At 50.6% G+C, this 20318-nt stretch overlaps 1 protein-coding gene and 1 non-coding gene across 16 annotated transcripts in view; both read left to right on the forward strand.

Moving 5' to 3' along the window:
• Positions 1–20318, forward strand: part of EP400 (E1A binding protein p400) — a 103262-nt gene that overhangs the window by 52492 nt on the left and 30452 nt on the right. For 14 of the 15 annotated variants that reach the window (XM_055323104.1, XM_055323114.1, XM_055323110.1 and 11 more), the window contains 11 exons: positions 964–1133; positions 1893–2111; positions 4013–4177; positions 5824–5973; positions 7048–7142; positions 7621–7892; positions 11247–11449; positions 11537–11706; positions 13028–13224; positions 16090–16201; positions 16391–16534. In XM_055323104.1, coding sequence (XP_055179079.1) covers positions 964–1133; positions 1893–2111; positions 4013–4177; positions 5824–5973; positions 7048–7142; positions 7621–7892; positions 11247–11449; positions 11537–11706; positions 13028–13224; positions 16090–16201; positions 16391–16534 — 1897 coding nt within the window. The remainder of the gene's footprint in view (positions 1–963; positions 1134–1892; positions 2112–4012; positions 4178–5823; positions 5974–7047; positions 7143–7620; positions 7893–11246; positions 11450–11536; positions 11707–13027; positions 13225–16089; positions 16202–16390; positions 16535–20318) is intronic. The other variant, XM_055323118.1, reaches the window with a different exon arrangement.
• On the forward strand, positions 12696–12826 carry LOC129508461 (small nucleolar RNA SNORA49). The gene has a single exon (XR_008664195.1). It is a non-coding gene; the product is annotated as a small nucleolar RNA SNORA49 (small nucleolar RNA).

The following is a 20318-nucleotide window of genomic DNA, read 5'->3' on the forward strand; positions in this document are numbered from 1 at the left end:
ATTCAGGCTGATGTGCCCGGTGCATGCTCTGGTGGCCGCTGTCTTGGACAGAGAGGGTGCACTGTGGGTGGTGGTGGGGCCCAAAGGTGGGCAGCGGGCTCCACCTCTGACGGCAGCACAGAGACTTCTGAAGGACATCGGAGTTGATTTTGTAGGTGCCACATGGCTGAGAGTGGCACAGCATGTTAAATGACCAAGTGGAAATAAGCAATAAAATAGGTTAAACCCAGCAAGTTAGAAATACGCAAAGTTTCACATGTAGGTTGAAAATGAGAAAGAAACAAGAAAATAGGAGTTTATAAACAAGAGAATGGGACCAGTTCTGCAGATTGCCAGTCATTCCCATTGCATGTTCTGCACAAGACCTTGCTGAGACCTTGGGAGCCAGCCACCTTCTGCCAGATGTTCACAGGGGCCTAAAACCCTCCATTAGGTCCACACATGGGCCAAGGGAGCTGTGGTTCTCTAGGGCTGGCGCAGCCTCCTGTCTCCAGCTGGTGCTTGCACAAGGATTTGAAAATATAGAATTCCCACCATAATGATTTTTCAGGTAACACATTGAGGTGTGGTAACACCTGGAACAGTGGCTGTGGACTGGGTCTCTGTGGTTTTACCCGTTGCCTCCAAGGCGCCTGTACACTTCTGTTGTGACCTGTGCTGCCATATCACTTGATTGTTGGAGGTGGCTTCCTGTCCACTCCACTTGCATTCTACACAGTGTCATGGCCTATGAGTGTCAGAACAGATGCACATGTTCACCCTGTTGTCCCCCAGCTTGGGGATAGACATTGCTACTTTGTATCCTGAGGATGGCCAGCCACCTCCCTCAGACCAGTGCTGAGCTGCTCAGTGCATCATTTGGAACGCCCACCCCTCTTTGAGCCACACTGGGAGTAGGGATCCTCACCATCTCTGGGTGGCCTGGGCCCCCGTGTCTCAGTGGTGCACATGCCTTCTTGCCAGGTTGTTTCAGCCCGTGCAGTATGGCCAGAAGCCTGAGGGTCGCACCGTGGCTTTCCCCAGCACACACCCGCCCCGGACAGCAGCCTCTGCCACAGCCACGGCCAATCCGCAGGGCCACATGCGAGGACGTCCGCCGATTGCCACATTCTCTGCAAATCCAGATACGAAAGGTATGCCTCATGTGCTGGTGTGCCCTCGGGGTTACCGAGGGTCTTTACAGATGGAGCTCCTTATGCTGCCCCTGCCCCTCTGGGCGGGCAACCGTTGCTTTGAGCAGGAGCGGGCCACCTGCTCTGGCTCTGCTGAACACACCTCATGTAGCGCGCCCAGGAGTTTCTGGCCTTTTAGTTTCTTAAAATTGGAGTTTTTCCCAAACAAGACATCACAGTCTTGATTGAGTTGCTCTTGGCGTGCTAATGAAGCTGTGCGTCGGCGAAGGCTCTTTTATGCAGGGAAGTGCGTTTCAGAGTTGTGTACAAAACCTCAGGAAGGCTGCTTTCGCATTTGGGACCACCACTCACGCGTAGCCTGACTGTCACTGTGAAGAAGGGTAGTGCTGACTGGCAGAAGGTAACAGGACAGTGTTCTAGCCTTTATCACTGGGTCCTCTGCTTCCGGCCCGCGTGCACGTGCAGCGCCGCCCACGGCATGTGGGTGGGGCGCGGCTCCTGGGATGGGCCTGCGCTCTGTGTCCTGCAGCAGCAACTGTGTGGCCTGCTGACGAACTCCAAGAACACCACACAGCAGATAGAAAGTTCTCTCTCTCACACCCTGCAGAGCACACCTCCCACCCTTTTTGTAAAGAGGGCTTCTCATTTGAGAGACTTTAATGAAATGTTTGTTTTGTTTCTTTGAAATTCGGGTTTAAAATACTGCATTTCGTGAAGAACCTCTAACAGCTTTGCACAAACAAACCTTATCGATTGCAGTGGCGGCAGCCCCGTTTCAGACCTCCCAGGCCTCCACCAGTGCTCCCGCTCCGAGACAGCCGCCGGCCGCGACCTCCAGCACAGCACCTAGCCCAGCCCATCCTGCGAAACCGCGGGCCCCGCCCCCGCCCCCGCCCCAGGCCCCCTCGCACCCGGCCGGGCAGAGCGCGCTGCCTCAGGGGCTGGTGCTCACCTCGCAGGCTCAGGCGCGCCTGCCCAGTAAGTGGCCTCGCCCCTCCTGGTTCTGCCACGTCTTTGCCACGGGAAGTTGTGTTCCGATCAGCGTGTGTGAAGAGCCTTGCTGTCCACTCCCCTTTGTCTCCCTAACCTCATACCCGGGTGCTGCCTTTTGCCACGCTGTCGTTTCTGGCTCTAAGTGTGCAGAGGGATGCACTCTGCAGGGCCAACACCCAGGCCCTGTCGCCCTCTGCCCTTTCTCCTGATCCCTTGGGCATCAGCTCCACTTTCCTCCCGCGCATGCTCTGCTGACATGCTGATGGCCTCGTTTTTCCTAAGCGTGCCAGAGACTTGCTCCATCGGCCACTGGGCTCAGCCCTGGGAGCAAGTAGCACTCAGGCGAGAGTGCATAACATCCTCACCAGCGAGGGAACTGGTGCTGGTTGTTAAAAACAAAACAAAACAAAACAAAACATGTTTTTACTCTCTTACCTATTATCACACTTAAGCCTGGTATGAATTCTGCTCAGCTGAGACATCTCGTAGTAATTTGGTGATGAAAACATCACAGTATTAAGTTTTCTTGGAACTTTTTACTGTGATCTGTCATTAGCATATTTGCCTATCTTACATGTGTCCCTGTTGATTCAGCTGTAGGAAGAGATGGGCATAGGCACCACTGTTTCTCAAATGCCCCTTTGAGCTCTTTGTTTATGGGCATGACCGGTGTGTGGAGGTCTTTCTGGGAAGCTGGGGAGGGTGTGTCATGAGGAGACCCCAAGTTCAGGCTAGTCTCTCATGATGAAGCCTCACTTCCATTGCCAGTGAGTGGAATAATAGTCCCAGTTAGCTGCTGGGGGCAGGGAAGCCCTGCACGGATGACCTATCTGTTTGCCAGGGACAGGTATTGTGGGGGCCGTGCCATGGGAGCTGAGCCTGGGCAGTGACCCCCACTGCCCTTCACTCTGTGTTCATGGAGCAGGGGCAGGGCTGTCCGTCCACACACACTTCTCTGCGCCTCCTCTTGTCGTTCCCTCCTGTTCACAGCTTCTGTGGGCAGGACCTCTGGATATTTTCTTGGTCTTCTGCTACCTGTTCTCTGTATGGTGTCACTAATCATTCTGGCATGGATTTCCTTGGGGGAGGGGACATTTAGGCTCCATTATCAACCCTGGCGATCAGTGGGGTGACAGATGTCGCAGCCAGATCGCCCTCACATCCATAGGCTCCATTATCCACCAGTGAGGGACAGAACCCTATGTCCTGGTGTTCCCTTACAGCCTGCAGGTAGTACCTCTCTGAGTCGGGTGCACAGGACTCCATCTCAGTTATATTTTCACAAACGATGTGTTAAGCAACGTCACGTCTGGCATTTCTTCAGTCAGTGTTCTTGATCAAGTCCTGTAGTCTAGTTGAAGCTAGTATGAAGTTTTACATCCAAAAGCTATGCTCATGTGATGTATTTATACTAGTTACCTGTTCTCTTACACTTAAAGGGGTATAATCTCACGTACCTCTATGCACTGAATTGGACATGTACTTTTTCACATTTTGAAAGCTTTCTTAAGAGGTTGATACTAGAGTTCCAAAGTGTATCACAAATTGATTTCTGCTATATTTGATGTTTGCTGCTTTTTCATTAGTCGGAGAGAAAATAAAGTATTCATTGGTAGTTTGGTTAATGATATTAATATCTGATATCTAGAATCTTTACCAGTTATAATTAAGTAAATTAACCATTAAAAATCCAACATTAATTTAATTTTCTTTTTCCTATTTAAGTAATTATTTCCTGGAAGCATTAGAAAGCAATACCTAAGAAACGTTTTTGTGACACTTCAGGTTACCACAGGTGGTCATTCTGGGCGACAGACGGTCGTCATTAAAACAGTTGCAAACTTCTCCCAAAAGTTTTAATCCCCCTTTCCTCTGCATTTCCACAGGTGGGGAGGTGGTCAAAATAGCCCAGCTAGCTTCCCTGGCAGGGCCACAGAGCCGAGTCGCCCAGCCAGAAACCCCAGTGACGCTGCAGTTCCAGGGGAACAAGTTCACCTTGTCCCACAGCCAGCTCCGGCAGCTCACTGCTGGCCAGCCCTTGCAACTGCAAGGTAAGGGGCAGCCGCCCAGGGCCCTGCTATGGTCCTGGCTTCCCTGCTGCCGTTGGGGCTTGGGCATATCTGGCAGGTCCCATCAGCTCAGATGCTTCATCTGTGGACAGTCTTCATGAGTCTTCCATTGGGTGTTCAGAGGGCTGGCCAGGTAACACATAAAGCACCTGCTTGCCTGTGGTTGAGGCATGCTACATAGCTGATGCTGGTTTTGATAAAATGTGCTCTTTGGAAATGTTCCTTATTACCATATTTTTTTACTTTCATAACACTCTTTTAAGTAAGTTCTACACCCTGCGTGGGGCTTGAACTTTTGACTCCCAAGGTCAGGAGTCACATGCTCCACTGACTGAGCCAGGTAGACACCCCAAATGTTCCCTATTTTTAAAATAAAAATAGAAATATTTGATATTTTTTAATTTCTACTGTGAAATAAATTGTCTTAAAAACACCAAAGGGGGCAGCCCCGGTGGCGCAGCGGTTTAGCGCCGCCTGCAGCCTGGGGTGTGATCCTGGAGACCCAGGATAGAGTCCCATATCGGGCTTCCTGCAGGGAGCCTGCTTCTCCCTCTGCCTGTGTCTCTGCCTCTCTCTTCGCGTTCTCTCTGAATGAATAAATAAATAAATCTTTAAAAAAAAAAAAAAACAAAAAAACACAAAAAAAAACACCAAAGGACTAGCAGATTACACAGGAGTTCTTTCATACATGGATTTTACAGCTTTGACTCCTAGACCAGAGCTTCCTAGGCCTTTGAGCATGACACGTTCTTTTAGCAACGACTTTGTGCAGAGGACAAGTAGTCCAAGGTGCATGCTAGGATTAGCCCTAAGTGACCGAGTGGCAGCGGCTCTGAGTTTGAGTTCCCCTTGGCTGTGGGCCTGGGCCACAGGTGGTGCCCGCAGAAGCCTCCCTGGGATGAGGTGTGTGCAGCACTTAGCCAGGGTTGGGACACTGCACAGGTGCTGGAAGGTCACACACAGGCTCACAAAGCAAGGCCCCAGGAAGTCTTCAACAAAGACAGCTTTTAATTTGGCGTGATTCCCTATTCCTTCAGCTTTCTGGCCAAAGGGGCAAAGCCATCTGTTTATATCTCCAGTAGGCCCTAGTTTGTGCAGAGCCCAGCATGGGAACATTCCTCCAGAGTAAAAGACATCAGAAAGACTCTACACACAAGACTGAATGGGGCAAGCTCCTTAAACGGTGTGAGGAGAGCTGCAACTTTCGGGCTAGAAACAGTTTTTAGATTATTTTTTTCATTGAGCTTTATGGGTCAGCCAGCACCAACATGTGATTCCGAAGCTGGGATTCTTTCCCTGGGAGTGACTTGGTGCCGTAGGCAGTCATGATAGACCAGTCCTGGGCACCCACCACAATGCCTGAAGTCCGGAATGGCAAAGAATAGATGAGTGTTTTCTTGACTTCAAGCAAAAACAACTCTGTTCCTTATGCTTTTCATTTATTAGAAATGAAACGTGCATTTTTTTCCAAGTAACTGAACTCCATGCTGCCACGTTGGAGTAAGTGTGATTTCAGACTTTCAGTTTATTGCTTCATTTGCTCATGTACGTTTGGAAGTGAGTGTAGCGGGTAGGAGGAGGTGCACGCAGCCCATGAGTGACACCTCTTGGTGCTTGTGTGATTGCAGGCAGCGTTCTTCAGATCGTATCTGCCCCTGGGCAGTCCTACCTGCGACCGCCAGGCCCTGTGGTGATGCAGACCATGTCTCAGGCAGGCGCCCTCAATGCCCTGGGAAGCAAACCCCCGGCCGGCAGCTCAGTGCCAGTGACTGCACCAGGTAGAGTGCTTTGAGCGGGAACACTTGACTTTTGATGCTTTTTTCTGTGTGACTTTGCTTCTAAGGTAATGGGAAGATGTTTATGATTTGTGCCTGTGGTACCTGCTGTGACAGTCTCCAGTTTCCACAGGCAGGCCGCTGTCAGCTGGTTTGTTCTCTTTCTCTTTCCTCTCGGAGATACTGCTTAAATATGACTGGTCTTCACTCACTTGGATTTTTGTTTTCTTTTTGTTCTAACAAGAAGCTTGAAATCATGAGAAATTTGACTTGCATTTAGCGAGCATGCTAGAATTTCCCCTCGGACAGGTAATAGAGTGGGATTTGGGCCCTTTTCTGGCCTGCCTGTGGCCTGCTTCCCACCAGGGTCCTACCTCCCCGGACATGCCCAGAATCCTGTGGTCTGCTGAGAAGGCTGAGTGGGCAGTCGATTGGAGTTCATGGTTAGAAGCGGCAGGGAGCCCCCTGACCCAAAAAACCCTTTTCCCTGCTCAGCCTGGGCCCTGTGTTGTCTGTGGCAAGACTGGGCGGGCCCTGCTGTGGGGTCTGGAGAAGTCTGTGTCCCAGCCATGGCTGGTTCTGTTTTCCAGGCCTCCTTCCACCCCCACCCCCAAAGCCCACTACTGGCACCTGTCTCCCCAGGACATCTTACCCGAGGCCCCTTTCAGTCCTCAGTCAGGATGTAAGGTGTGGCCTAGCTGATGGGGGTGGGCCGCTGGGGTGCAGTGACCACTCTGTCCTCTGGAGGGCAAGGGTAGTGCTAAGTCCCTGCTGGGGGCAGGGGAACGGATGAAGCCCCAGGCAGGGGCTCTGTGGCTGCTGTGCTGGGTGATGGTAGTGAGGGTGACCACAGGCCTCAGGTGTGTGTGCTTCCTCTGAGCACGTGGGGCATTCCTCAGAGGAGAGAGAGACAGACCCATGGCATTCGGCCAAGACGACAGCCAGAGCATAGAGTGCTTCGAGGGCGGTCCTGAGTGATTACTTGAGTTGAGGTGTTCCGAGAGCGAGCTGCCAGAGGACAGGCTCTGCAGAGTCACAGTCAGCTTCACTTTCCAGCTCTTCCCTCTTGCTTTGTAGTTGGTGTGCCTGGGCGAGTGGCAGTCAATCCCCTGGCTGCAGGAGAACCTGGAATGGCCTCCAAACCAGCCTCTCCTGTTGGAGGGCCAACCCAGGTATGGCGCCGTCCATGTCCCCCACAACGGCACATGGGGGCATGTGCCCTGGACCACTCCTTGACCTTCAGAAGTTGTTTCTCAGAAGCTACTTGTTGTGCGGGACAGTTGTGATATTTAATGGTGTTGTCAATGTACGTGCCTTTGAAAGCACATCATCTCTCTGAATTCCAGAACTTGACTTTAAAAACTCTTTTCATAACAAACAAAACCGGGCTTTGTGATTTTTGGAATCCCTTTTCATGTTTTTTACTTCCTTGTATCCGTTTTCCGGGTGTTAGAAATCTCACCAGGTCTGGAGAAATACTTTTCAGTCAGAGACACATACCCATTTTGTCCACCTTCTTTCTGTGACTTGTCTGCTGGGACGTGAATGTCTCAGGATTGCTGTGTGTGATGGATGCCATGGGGCTTGGTGAGACCAGGCCCTGGGCCTGCTGTTCCTCAGTGACCATTTTCAACACTGTTTTCCATGAAGGAGGAGAAGACTAGACTCCTGAGAGAGCGACTGGACCAAATCTACTTTGTCAACGAACGGCGCTGCTCTCGAGCCCCTATGTACGGCAGAGATTTGTTGCGGATTTGTTCTGTGGTTGGCAGAGAACAGACACCTTGGCCTGGGGCCTCTGATAGCAGTCAGCAGAAGGGGACCGGGCCAGCGAGCAGTTACACGTCACCCTCAAATGGTCAGAAGGACCTGATTTTGACGCTGACCCAGCGGCAAGCCTGCCTGCAGGATATCATCGACAGGTAGGGTGCCCTTGTGTGTGCATGCACCTCGTGTTCCTTCCTGCCCTTCCCACAGGCCTCCGGCAGCACTTGTCCTATCACAGAGGTTTGTTCCTGTTCCGTTTCTCCTTGTTCCTTGGAAGTCTGTTTTTAATCATTTCCAGGGTCTTCAGCTTTGGCACCACCAGCTGGTCTCTCCAACCTCCAAGAAGGCTGTGTGTCCTTGGGTTGATTTCTTTTCTGTTGGGTACTGTCCCCGGGGCAGTGCTTGGGTGAACGTTGGCTGGCCTGGGTGCAGGGCCACAACAGCCATGTTAATTCTGGCTACATGGAATAAACCACTGTGTAGCTTTAGAAGAGAAGACAAAAACCTAGTTGCCATTGGGCCCAGGGCCAGCCCAGCCCCCCACCTGCCAAGTGTGTGTCTTTGCTTCATCTTTGCCCTACCTAGTGCATGGACTATTGTTGCACTCCATTCCCTTTGAGTGCAGGTTAGGTCCAGCCTGAGAACGGGTCTCCTCTATCTACTCTGTACACCCAGCCAAGTACATCTCGTGGTCAGTCCTTGTTTATAGTGGGGACCCAGCAGTGTTCCTGTGGCCTGGCTCATGTGCACTGTGTTAGCAGACAGAGTCTTCTCGCTGCCCTAAATCCCCTATTGCTCTGCCTGTTGGCCTCTCCCCATGAAACCCTGACAGCCACCCACCTCTTTAATGTCTCTGTAGCTGTGTCTTTTTCAGAATATCCCATCCTTGGAACTGTATAGGATACAGTCTCCAGACGGGCTCCTTCCTCTTAGTGAGATGCTGCGAAGGTCCTGTGCTGCTTTTCATGACTTGACAGCTCCCAATAATATTTCCCTGTCTGGATGGGCCAGTGTATCCATCACCTACTGAAGAACATCTTGGTTGCTTGCCAAGTTTTGGCTGTCACAGATGAAGCTGCTGTAAACATCCACGTGCAGCTTGTGGTGTGAACGTAAATTTCAGTTCATTTGAGTAAATCCCGAGAAGCATGATCGTCAAATCTCCTGGTGGGAGCATGTTTCGCTTTGTCAGAAAATGTCAAGCAGACTAGCCAAGTGGCTGCCCCATTCTGCATTCCCAGCAGCAGTGACAGCAAGCGTCTGCTGCCTCTTGTCCTCGTCATGCCGCTGTGGTCTGGTTGTGAGTTCTGGCCATTCTGAGAGGTATGCAGTGGTGTCTCATGGCTGTTAACATCTGCATTTCCCTGAGGACATAGGATGCTGAGCCTCTTTCGGTTTTTTGCCGCGTGTGTCTTTTCTGTGGAGATGTGTCTATTAAGGTCTTTGACCCATTTTTTAAATGGGTTGTTTGTTTTCTCGTTGCATTTTAAGAGTTCTTTGTATGTTTTGGATGACAGTCCTTTATGAGAGGTGTCTTGTCTGTGGCTTGTCTCTTCATGACATTGGTTTTCATGGGACGGTAGTGTTTAGGTTGAGTGAAGTGCAGCTGTCCGTCCTCTCATGAGCCGTGCATTTGGGATTAGACCTGGAAAATTATCGCCACCCCCTGGTCACCCGGGCTTTTCCCTGTGTTTTCTAGGAGTTTCCTTGTCTGTATTTCACTTTAGATCTAAGGTTCATTTTGAATGGATGTTTGTGAGGGGACTAGATCTTCATCTAGATTAATTTTCTCCCATTTAAAGAATCCTGTATTGTGGAAAATGTTCAAACATATGCAAGCAGAATAATGCAGTGAATCCCAGTGTACCCAGAGCCCGTCTTCAGCACTTACTGGCTCTTAGCCAGTCTTGTTTCATCTGTTTACTACCCCGAAGCACAGACTGTTTTGCAATGAGTTCCAGACAAACATGGTTCCTATATAAGATTTCATGGTGCTCAGAAAGAAACACAGTCACTGCACTATTATCACATCTAAAAAAAGAACACTTTTTAACATCAAGTGTCTGTTCCACATGCACATTTTTGATTGACTCATAAATATATTTTGTAAAGATTTTATTTATGCATGAGAGACACAGAGAGAAAGGCAGAGACATAGAGGGCGAAGCAGGCTCCTCACAGGGAGCCCGAAGCGGAACTCAGTCACAGGACCAGGGATCACACTCTGAGCCAAAGGCAAACGTTCTCAACCACTGAGCCACCCAGGCGTCCGTGTGTCATAAATATTATTATGGTTCCAATCAAAATCACAGTAATGTAGATATGTAGCAGTTGACGGATACGTCTGTCACGTATATCCTAATCTGTAGGTTGTGCTTCTAGGTCACCTTTTTTTCCCTTGCAGTTTATTTGTTGAGGAAACCTGGTGGTTTGCCCTGTAGAATTTCTCACAGTTGGGATTTGCTGATTGATTCTTCAAGATATAATCTGACACGTTACTTTGTTCACTGTATTGTCTATAAATTGCTGGATTCAAAGGCTTGATCAAATTTATGTTGGCTGTTATTTTGGGTTTTTTTGCGAGAATGGGGTTTATTTTGCCCTGCCTTGTCTTGATCACTGTGGCTGTGCAGCAGGACAGTGTTGGGCAGTGTTCTTCCTCCAGCTGTGTTCTCGTTCAGTGCTCTGTGAGCATTTCTGGTCTGTGGCTTTTCCACATCAGCCTTAGGTTTGGTATGTTGCTAATCTACAGAATAACTGGCTAAGATTGGGATTGGGATTGCGCCAAATCTTTAGTTAGATTGGGAACAGACACATTGGCCATGTGGACTCTTCGGATCAGTGAATGTGGAGTTGTTCTCCATTTATTCAGTGCTTTAGTTTTGTCCACCAGAGTTTACATGCAGTTGGTAGCAAGTCAGGGAAACCCAGGTTGAGCTGACCTCTGGAGTGAGGTTCTTCTGGTGTGGGTGGCGTCCAGAGGTCTGGAGGTGGTGTCACATGGCTATAATGGCCTATCTGAGTGGTCATTGTGTTCCTCTCAGCAGGACCTCTTCCTGCTAAGTCTGGCTTCCCTCCTGGTGGCATGGTTGGCTATACCAGTTCTGGGGTTCACACATTCTCCCCCCAGACCATCATGGTGACAAAGCACCTGCATCCTCAGATTCCCATCAGAACATACGCACTTCATAGGGAATGGGCATCTGTGCCCTTTCCTGCACTCTGGACGGGGGGGGGGGGGGGGGGGGCTGTGTTGGTTGTTTCCATCTGGGTGGCCCTCAGTAGCCAGCATTGGTGAGACCCACTCCCATAGTGGCTGTGACCGATGGTGTGGGCCAGCAGCCACATCACCCATTTGGTAATTGTAATGAGGCATCCTGGCTCCTCTGGCAACCCTGCCTTTGGAAGGTTCTGCCTACTTCCTTCTTAAGCCTTTGCTTCCTGGGATAGAAGTGCTGCTGATGGAGATGCCGTGGGCAGTGTGTGTGACATAGGTGCTTTCTTCTCAGGGTGGTATGTGTGATCCCTCCGGTGGTGGCCGCACCCCCTTCCTTGTGGGTGGCGAGGCCGCCGTCCCTCTATAGCCACAGGATGAGGATCTTGAGGCACTGCCTGAAAGAGCACATAGCTCCCTACGCACAGCAGTTGCAGCGGATGACGGCCCTACGCTCCCTACGATTTCCTGAGCTCAGATTGGTCCAGTTTGACTCAGGTACGACAGGGGCCCCCATCTGCACTGGCCTTGAGATTGCCTCTCCTTGCTCAGGTTACAAGAGACTTGATGTTGTTCATTCCATAGGAAAGCTCGAAGCTTTAGCCATCTTACTTCAGAAGTTGAAATCTGAAGGACGTCGAGTGCTGATCTTGTCACAGATGGTTCTCATGCTGGATATTTTAGAAATGTTCTTGAACTTCCATTATCTCACATACATCAGGATCGATGAAAATGCCAACAGTGAGCAACGGCAGGTAAGGAAGAGGTTTCCTTTGTTACAGTTGATGGTTCAGTGTTGTTCATGTGAGTCACCGCTTTCTGCCCTGGTTTCTCAGAACTGTGTAAGTGCAGGGCTGTGGCGGTCCTTCCAGACAAGGGGAGGAGCTACTCCACGTCCCCGGGCTCTAACAGGTCTTCGGTTTGTGTGTCCTGTTACTGGGGCGTGCGCAGCTGGCTGCTGTCTCCACATTGAGCTTGGTGGCCTGCGGCCATGAGGAGCAGGTCGGTGTGCTTCAGATGCAGCCAGGGCGGGTGGGGGAATAGGGGGGAGAGTGAGCACAGTCCACATGAGGCGCCTTGCAAGAAGCATAAGTTCACACAGCATGCCCCTTTGTCACTTGTCAGATTGGCTAAAGGTGTATTGCTTTGGTCAGCGCAGCAAGACAGGTGTTCTCACACATTGCTAGCAGGCGTGAAGCTGCACAGCTTTCTAGGAGATGGGTTGATAAGTGTGGGTCATGGATGTGCACAGGCTTGAGTGACTGTGCATGGAGGGCTCAGCGTGTCTGCAGCACCTCTGCTCCTCCCTGGAACAGCACATGCATCCAGCAGCAGAATATGTCCATAGGTTATGCGTGTACCATGCTGCTTGGTGGCACTGTCCCAAGTGTCTGTGGGCTGAACTACGAGGTGGTCATCAGAGCATCTGGGACAGGATCAGGAACACAGCAGAACGCTCCCATGCCGGAAGCAGGCTGCCAGAGTGTAGACCGTGTCAGCCTCTTGGTGTGATCCCACACACGTGTGACTTTTCACCCGAGTACATACGCACGGAGAAGGGCCTGGAAAGAGATGCAGCACAGGGCTAACAAAATTTTCTGGGTAGTGATGTAATAGGTAATAGGTTGTGTGTGGACTCTCTGGGAAGAAAAGGGGCAATGTCACAGTCTCGTTTGGTGCTGAAGTTATTGCAGAGGGCAGTGTTCACAGGAGGCTGAGAGCCTCTCTCCAGCCTGTTTCCCTGCTCCCTCAGCCTTACTCCCGGGCCTTTTGCTGTGAAGTGCCCCGGCATTGCCTGAGGGTACAGGACCGAGCACACGTCCCTCCCCAGGAAGACTCTGTGTTCTCGTGGGGCCTACGAGTTGAGCTGACAGTCCATGTCAGGTGGAGTCTGACATTTTCCTTTTGTCTCTGTGGCCTACAATGTGCAGAGCGTGTGGGGATGTCTGTGATCAGTAAGCGAGTGATGGTACGGATGCGTGCATAAAAGCCAGGACAGCTGGACGTTTGTTCGTAACTGGGAGCTGTCCCAGGGTTTACCAGAGGAGCTAACCCAAGGGATTTCCTTCATCTCAGGAACTGATGAGGAGTTTCAACAGAGACAGGAGGATTTTCTGCGCCATTCTGTCAACGCATAGCCGTGCCACAGGCGTGAGCCTGGTGGAGGCTGATGCCGTGGTGTTCTATGACAATGACCTGAACCCCGTGATGGATGCCAAGGCCCAGGAGTGGTGCGAACGGATTGGGAGGCGCAAGGATGTCCACATATACAGGTGAGAGTGGTGGGTGTGACAGTGAGTCCACGGAGGCACCACATGGAACTCAAATATACGCTGCAATTTGTTCCAGAAGTTCCTGCTGTGTCGTTTGTTTTTTCTGAGGCAGACTTCTGTTCTTGCTTCTGGCCCAACATTTGCTTGGTTTATGATTAGTTTGCTTGAAATTGTGATCAAGTTATGTTGCTTAGACATAACTTGCTGTGCATCTGACGCATATCTTTTGTGCCTCTTTTAGAGGACCTGCCCCTTCAAAAGGGCAGTTTATGTTTCAGAGTGTCTCAGTTACTATCAGATAGAAGTTGTCTGTTAGTAAGATGATGACTGAAAGAACTCAGATCTGTGTGCACTGCCTTCAGATACAAACTGGCTGGCCCTGTATGTAGCTGAGAAAGTGGAGGTGGCTCTCCTGTGTATTTCTGAGCTTCCAGAAGTATTTACTATAGTAGTGTAATAACCGTGGGTTTCTGGTGTGTGCTAGCACTTGATGGTCCCTGTTTGGTACCCGACCACCTGTGTGCTGGTGTGTGTGCAGTGCTGGCAGCTGGGAGAGCGAGGCCCAGCCTGTGTGTGTGACCATTCACTCCTTCCACTGAGGCGGAGTCCTCCAAAGGCCGACTTTAAGTAGCTGTATTACTGCCTCTCTGAGGTTCACGGAGCAGGTAATACGTTTATGGAGAAGTATCCCTCAGAGATAGCAATTGGTAACATTTTGCTGTATATCTTTCCAGGCATCTTTCTAATTTTTTAGACGGCTCATGCTGAAAGTCTTATTTGTTAATCCCTTTTTCTTTCAGTGGTATGTGGAGAGTGTGTCTTGTTACCAGTAGCTGTAAGTCTAGTGTGCCATGTAAGTTGTATGAGCAACGTTTTCCTGAGTGATCCTCTCAGCAGTTGCGAGCCAGAAATGGGAAAACTATTTTATTCTCAGCAACTACGATCCACACACACTCAGGAACAGTCTTGGCAGTAAAGGTACAGGATGCGTAGGAAACGAGGATAAAATTGTGCAAAATGTAGTGAGACCTGAGTAGGAGGCTGTGCTGTGTTCTGGGGACGGGAAGACCTGGTACATAGAAATGTGCTTTCCCCCAAAGCGATGTGTTAATATAAGTAGAATGGTTTTAACGAAAGCCGTGATTGTGGGTATTTGTGTAGGTGTACCTGTGTACACTTGTGATTGGAAAAAGCGGTTTTTACTTTTTTTTTTTTTTTAAGATTTTATTTATTTGAGAGAGTGAGCGTGCACACAAGCATGAGTGGAGGAAGAGAGAGAAGCAGGCTCTCTGCTGAACAGGGACCCGATGTGGGGCTCTGACGTGAGGCTTGCTCCCAGGACCCTGGAATCATGACCTGAGCTGAAGGCAGATACTCAACTGATAGCCATCCAGGCGCTCCTGGATAAAGTGGTTTTTAAAAGTGTATTTGGAGTGAAGGGTAGCTGATAATGGCGTACAGAAATACTGACAAGGGTTGCAGCAGAGAGGCTCGGGGGAAGGCATGTGAGGATCTGCCATCAGAGGGAGAGCAGTGACCAGTTGGGTGGGCTTCCAGCTTCATTGGAGTGCAGGTAATTTAGCGTGTGGTGCCAACACAGCAGACCATGAGGAAGAGCTGAGGTCAGAGTGCTGTGCCCTCGTCATGGCCAGAATGCTGGCCCTAGGTTAAGCATGCAGGTATAGAAACAAATCAGCGGTCTTAGTGTAGTATTGAAGAGATGATACCTGTGGCTTGAAGGTATCACTTTAGCCAGGCAGAAAGCTTGGCGGGAAGGCAAGGCAGACATATCTGACTGCAATAAAATGAAAATTTAAGTTTTGGTTTGCAAAAAGAAACCAAAAGCAAAGCTGATGCACAAATAATAGATTGGGAAAATTATTTGCAGTTCTCACAACAAACAGAGGGTCAGATAGCTCTTACAAGTTGAGGAGAAAGATAGATGAGCCCTTCTTTGAGAAAGGGGGAAGGAAGCTGAGAATCTGAATAGGCCATCCCACCTGCTCACACTTGTGGTACACCCAGGCTTGGTAGGTAAAGGGTAGGAGGCTGCATATGTAGTGGCCTTGCTTAGATACTGGGGCACGGGACAGCAGCAGCCACAGCTGCTGGTGGTGCCAGTGGTGTTGGCCAAGGGAGCTCCTACCCCTAACTGGGGATGTGAGTGTGGCATTATTTTGACATCAATTTAGTGGAGTCTGCTGAACTGAAAACTATGACTGTCCTTTGTCTCCAGCACTACCCTCTGTGGGGCCCAGCCCATGGTATCCCTGGTTCCTGTAGCTTGTTTACAAGGCACAAAGCAGGAACCAGAGAGTGCCCATGCTTGGGGTGAGGTATTGCCATACCTTGGGCATTGAGCAGCCACTGAAACCATTTGGGGGAGTAGGAGTCTCTGCAGCAAACCATTCAGTAAGAAAGCAAAATGCAGATAAGTGTGTGGTGAAGCAGATGCTGTCCACCATTATGTTTAAGCGTGACCATTTGAAAATGAGGGATATGTTGTGTGTGCGTTGCAGGCTGCCAGCACTGGGGACAGCAGCTGCTCCTCATAGGGAGTCCTCCTGGAGGACCCAGTAGGACATTTATAGGTGGGGACCAGTGGAGTGAAAGATGGCAGAATCGATCATGGCCACAGAGGCATGGGACAGGGTGCAGTAAGGGAAGGTGGCGGTAGCTAGAGCTAGAGTGGGAGAGGTGGCCCTGACCGCCATGGAGAGGAGTGCCCCATGTATACGTAGCCTCGTGGCTCCTGCCCAAGGGTCCAGGGTGCTGTGCCACCAGGCCCCTGCCCCCTGACTGCTCATGGCATCGTGCCCCCCAGGTGACCCAGCTGTCATTGTACATGACATGTCTGTTTTGTAGGCTTGTGAGTGGTAACTCCATTGAAGAGAAGCTGTTGAAAAATGGAACCAAAGACTTGATCCGGGAAGTAGCTGCTCAGGGCAATGACTACTCCATGGCGTTCCTGACGCAGGTACTTGTCAGTGGTGTGCAGCCCTCAAGGTTGCTGTGTGGTGATGGAGATGGGGGTGGGTAAAGGGGTCACGCAGTTTAATGCACGCAGATGAGGAGTGGCTTGGCGGTTTCCCTGGTGTTGCAGTTTGTTGGTCAGGTCAGCACTGACCTGTTTCTGGCTAGACACTGATGTGCATTTTGTGTGCAGCGGACCATCCAGGAGCTGTTTGAGGTGTGCTCTCCAACAGATGACGCCGGCTTTCCAGTGAAGGCAGAGGAATTTGTGGTCCTTTCTCAAGAGCCTTCTGCCACAGAAATCATTGCACCCAAAATTGCAAGACCTTTCATTGAGGTGAGGACAGATTGCTTGCCCTGGAGGTCATAGAGGATTTGCCGCACCTGCTATTGGTCCTGAGCTCGCTGCTTGCTGTGCAGGCCCCTATTGCTCCACCCTGGCACATCCCTCCTGCCTGCTTTCATTCTGTTACGGGCATTCTCGTCTGGACACGCTTGTCCAGGTAAAGGAGCAGTGGAAAGTCTGGGGGCCCCAGGCACCTGCTGCCCAGTTCAGCAGTCATCCCTGTCTTCATTGGTTCTTCCTGAGCCCCACTGCCTCCCCTGAGCCATAGCTGGCAACTAGCGGTTTGGAGTGCCTTGTCTATCCTATGACCTACTTTGCCCACCCTGCCCTACCCTGCCCATCCCCATGGTTCACTGTCTCAGCTCCTGTCAGAGAGGAGCCCTGTGTGTGAGTGTAAAATGCACACCCAATTCTGAGAACAGTACAAAGGAGAACATAAATGATCTTGTTATTATCTTAGGTTGGTTACTTGTTGAAATAATGATTGGATATATTGGGTTAAATAAAATACTGCCTTTTATACTTTTTAACACGTGAGAGATGTTAGAGTACTCACATGGCTTGTGTGCTGCTCCTTTTGGGTAGTGCTGCTGTGTAGACACACTGTAGACCCACTCTTGGGGAGTGGCCTAGCTGCAGCTCCCCCAGGACTTCCCCCTTCACCTTGGCCCACCTCACAGGGTTGCCCCCTCCTTCCCCTCCTTCCTGGGTGTCGGTTTCTGGGCTCTTGGCTGTGGAGAGACCCTCGTGTTCTGGGCCTCTTCCCATGCCCTTGCCCGTGGCAGAAGGCTTCCCTGGCTCCCCTGCAGTGCTGCTCCCCCCCCTTCCCTGTCCTCACACCCTTGTTGAAGAGGACTTGCCTGTAGCCTTGGCTGTTTTAAAAGTTCTCATTTGGTGGAACAGTAATAAATGTGTATGATAAAACTTTCAAGAATTTATAATGAAGAGCAAGTGTCCCACACCAGACCCTCCTTCTCTGCTAGGGACCACCCGTTAATGTGGGTCCTCATGCCTCCTTCCAGAAGTTTCCTGTGTATGATGTCCCCGGTCCCCCCCCACCCCTCACAGAGATACCTTATGGTTCTTTCTGCATCTGGAGGGACAGATACATCAGCCCCATTTTTTTAAAGACGTATGCATAATGGGCAGCCTGGGTAGCTTAGCGGTTTAGCTCTGCCTTCAGTCCAGGGCATGATCCTGGAGACCCAGGATCGAGTTCCACGTCAGGCTCCCTGCATGGAGCCTGCTTCTCCCTCTACCTGTGTCTCTGCCTCTCTCTCTCTCTCTCTCTCTCTCTCTCTCTCTCTCTGCGTCTCTCATGAATGAATGAATGAATGAATGAATGAATAAATAAATATTTTAAAAAAAAGATGTATGCGTGAGGTTAAAAAAAAAAACACCTAAAAGAAAGTGGATTCTCAGAAAAAAATGATTTCACCATTGCAAGTCTTGCATGTGTCCTAGGAGAGAAATGAGAGGTGGGAGGGCATTTGCATGAGAAATGCATTGTTCTGTGTGCAGTTGTCTCAGGGACGTGTGTACCACACAGAGCAGCACATAGGTGCTGTGAAGTGTAGGCATGTTGTTGGCAGGAAAGACCTAGCATCGAATGGAAGATGTAGTCTCCCCCACCCCCCACCATTAAGCTTCCATCCCCGTAAGAGGAGGCCTGTAAACCAGCAAGGGAGTAGAACACGGACTCTCCTGCAGAGGGTGGGCGATGTCCAGCGGGGGGGTGCTATGGGCAGAGGGACGGTACAGGTGGCAGAAGATTAGGAGGGAGTGAGGGGTGAGGGTAGTGGGGCCTGGCCACATTTTAAAAAATAGCCCTCTTGGGATCCCTGGGTGGCGCAGCGGTTTGGCGCCTGCCTTTGGCCCAGGGCACGATCCTGGAGACCCAGGATCGAGTCCCACATTGGGCTCCCGGTGCATGGAGCCTGCTTCTCCCTCGGCCTATGTCTCTGCCTCTCTCTCTCTCTCTCTCTCTCTCTCTCTCTCTGTGAGTATCATAAATAAATAAAAAAAAAATTAAAAAAAAAATAGCCCTCTTGGACAGCCCCGGTGGCGCAGCGGTTTAGCGCCGCCTGCAGCTCAGGGCGTGATCCTGGAGACCCTGGATCGAGTCCCGCGTCGGGCTCTCTGCATGGGGCCTGCTTCTCCCTCTGCCTGTGTCTCTGCCTCTCATTCTCTCTGTGTGTCTCTATGAATAAATAAATAAAAAGTCTAAAAAAAAAAAAAATAGCCCTCTGGCTCTGTGCTGAGTCTAAATTGTGGGGGCTGGAGCAGAGGCCAGCAGTAGGGGTGCAGTTGCGTGGCAGCAGCATGGCCAGGTGAGAGCAGGAGAGACTGGAGAGGTCTTTTGAAGGTGAAGTGAATGTGGGAGCCTGAGGGCAGTGCTGGCCAGCAGTGCCCTGAGGATTGGGTCTCAGGATTACTTCCAGATGCCCAAGTAGCCCGGGAGTCTCCAGCAGGAGCGATGCTCTTCAGAAGACCCGTGCAGGAAGATGGCTTTTTTTTTTTTTAAGTTTTTTTGAAGCATGAGAGCCTCCTGAGAAGTACACGTCATAGAGAATCAGCATGAGAGGGCACTATAGGAAACCCCCTCCCCCCCACTGAAACCGCCTGCCTTCTTTACCACTCCTGCCCCTGAGGGCTGCTCCTGTGCCTCCTGACCACATGGCTGCCTGTGAGGATCTGGCTTCTGGGTCAGGGTCATGGTGCTTCTCATGGCAGTACAACACTATACTCCGGTGTTGTAATTTCTTTATTGGGCCACAGTCTGTGTTTTGAGCCATGTATCTCTGAATATTTTGTGTGTATCTTGGCAGATGCATGTGTGTATCTGCTAACCCCCCCCCCCTACTTTTTTTCTTTCTCGCTGCTAACTTTTAGGCAGCACACCTTGGGGTGGGACCCCTGCATCATCGTTGAGCGTGTGTGTGATGGGCAGGGCTGTCAGGCAGTTTTGCGAACTGTTCGAACCAGCATGGTGGTGGATGTGGGCCATGTCTCTGGTTTAATTTGCCCATTGCTGTCCACCCATGAATTTGTGCACCTCCACGTGTTCCCTGGCAGAGTAGGTACTTTCTTGTGAAGTGTTTGCTCGTGTTTTTCCCCCCTTTTTTGGTTACCTGGGCTGTTTATTTTTCTCAGTTGTTGGCATTCCTTCTGTGTTCTGGGTGCATGGTGTAGAAAACCTCCCTGCATTTTGCAGTCTGCCAGTGAGCAGGAACTCTGGGTCCTGAATCCCCCCAGCAGCCCATCTTTATCACGGTTGCTGCTCATGTTCTGCTCAGGAGACATTCTCCTGACTCTGGGTGGTCAGGAAATCCTCCTTCGTTTTCTTCTGGGTGCTTCAGTGTTTAACTTTGGCCTGAGACATGCGGTCAGTGTGGAAGAATTTATAGTGTATAGTGTGAGGTCAGGTTACATCTTAAGCTGCAGGTTTTGCCAAATCGCCAAGGAAGAAAGGTCGCACAGCTCCTAACTGATACCTGGTAACCAGAAACCATTAGTTCGCCTGATGTGTGAAGGTGCACCCCTGCAGTACACGTGCCTTTCAGGCAGGAGCTCCTGGCTGTTGAGAAGGCGCCTCCTTCCTTTCTCTGGTGTTTCCTGATCTGTTGTCCACAGGTTTGGTTCTGGCTCCTAGGGCTCTGGGTCGTTTGTCTTCTGTGAATGCTGTGGACTGTGGCCCCTGTCTCATGCACTATGAAGAGTTGTTCTCCTCTGTCAGAGCCGTGGCCGTGGGGCATGTTGGGTGTAAGGTTGAATG

The sequence above is a fragment of the Nyctereutes procyonoides genome, unplaced genomic scaffold, assembly GCF_905146905.1.
Source record: "Nyctereutes procyonoides isolate TBG_1078 unplaced genomic scaffold, NYPRO_anot_genome, whole genome shotgun sequence".
NCBI lineage: Eukaryota > Metazoa > Chordata > Mammalia > Carnivora > Canidae > Nyctereutes > Nyctereutes procyonoides.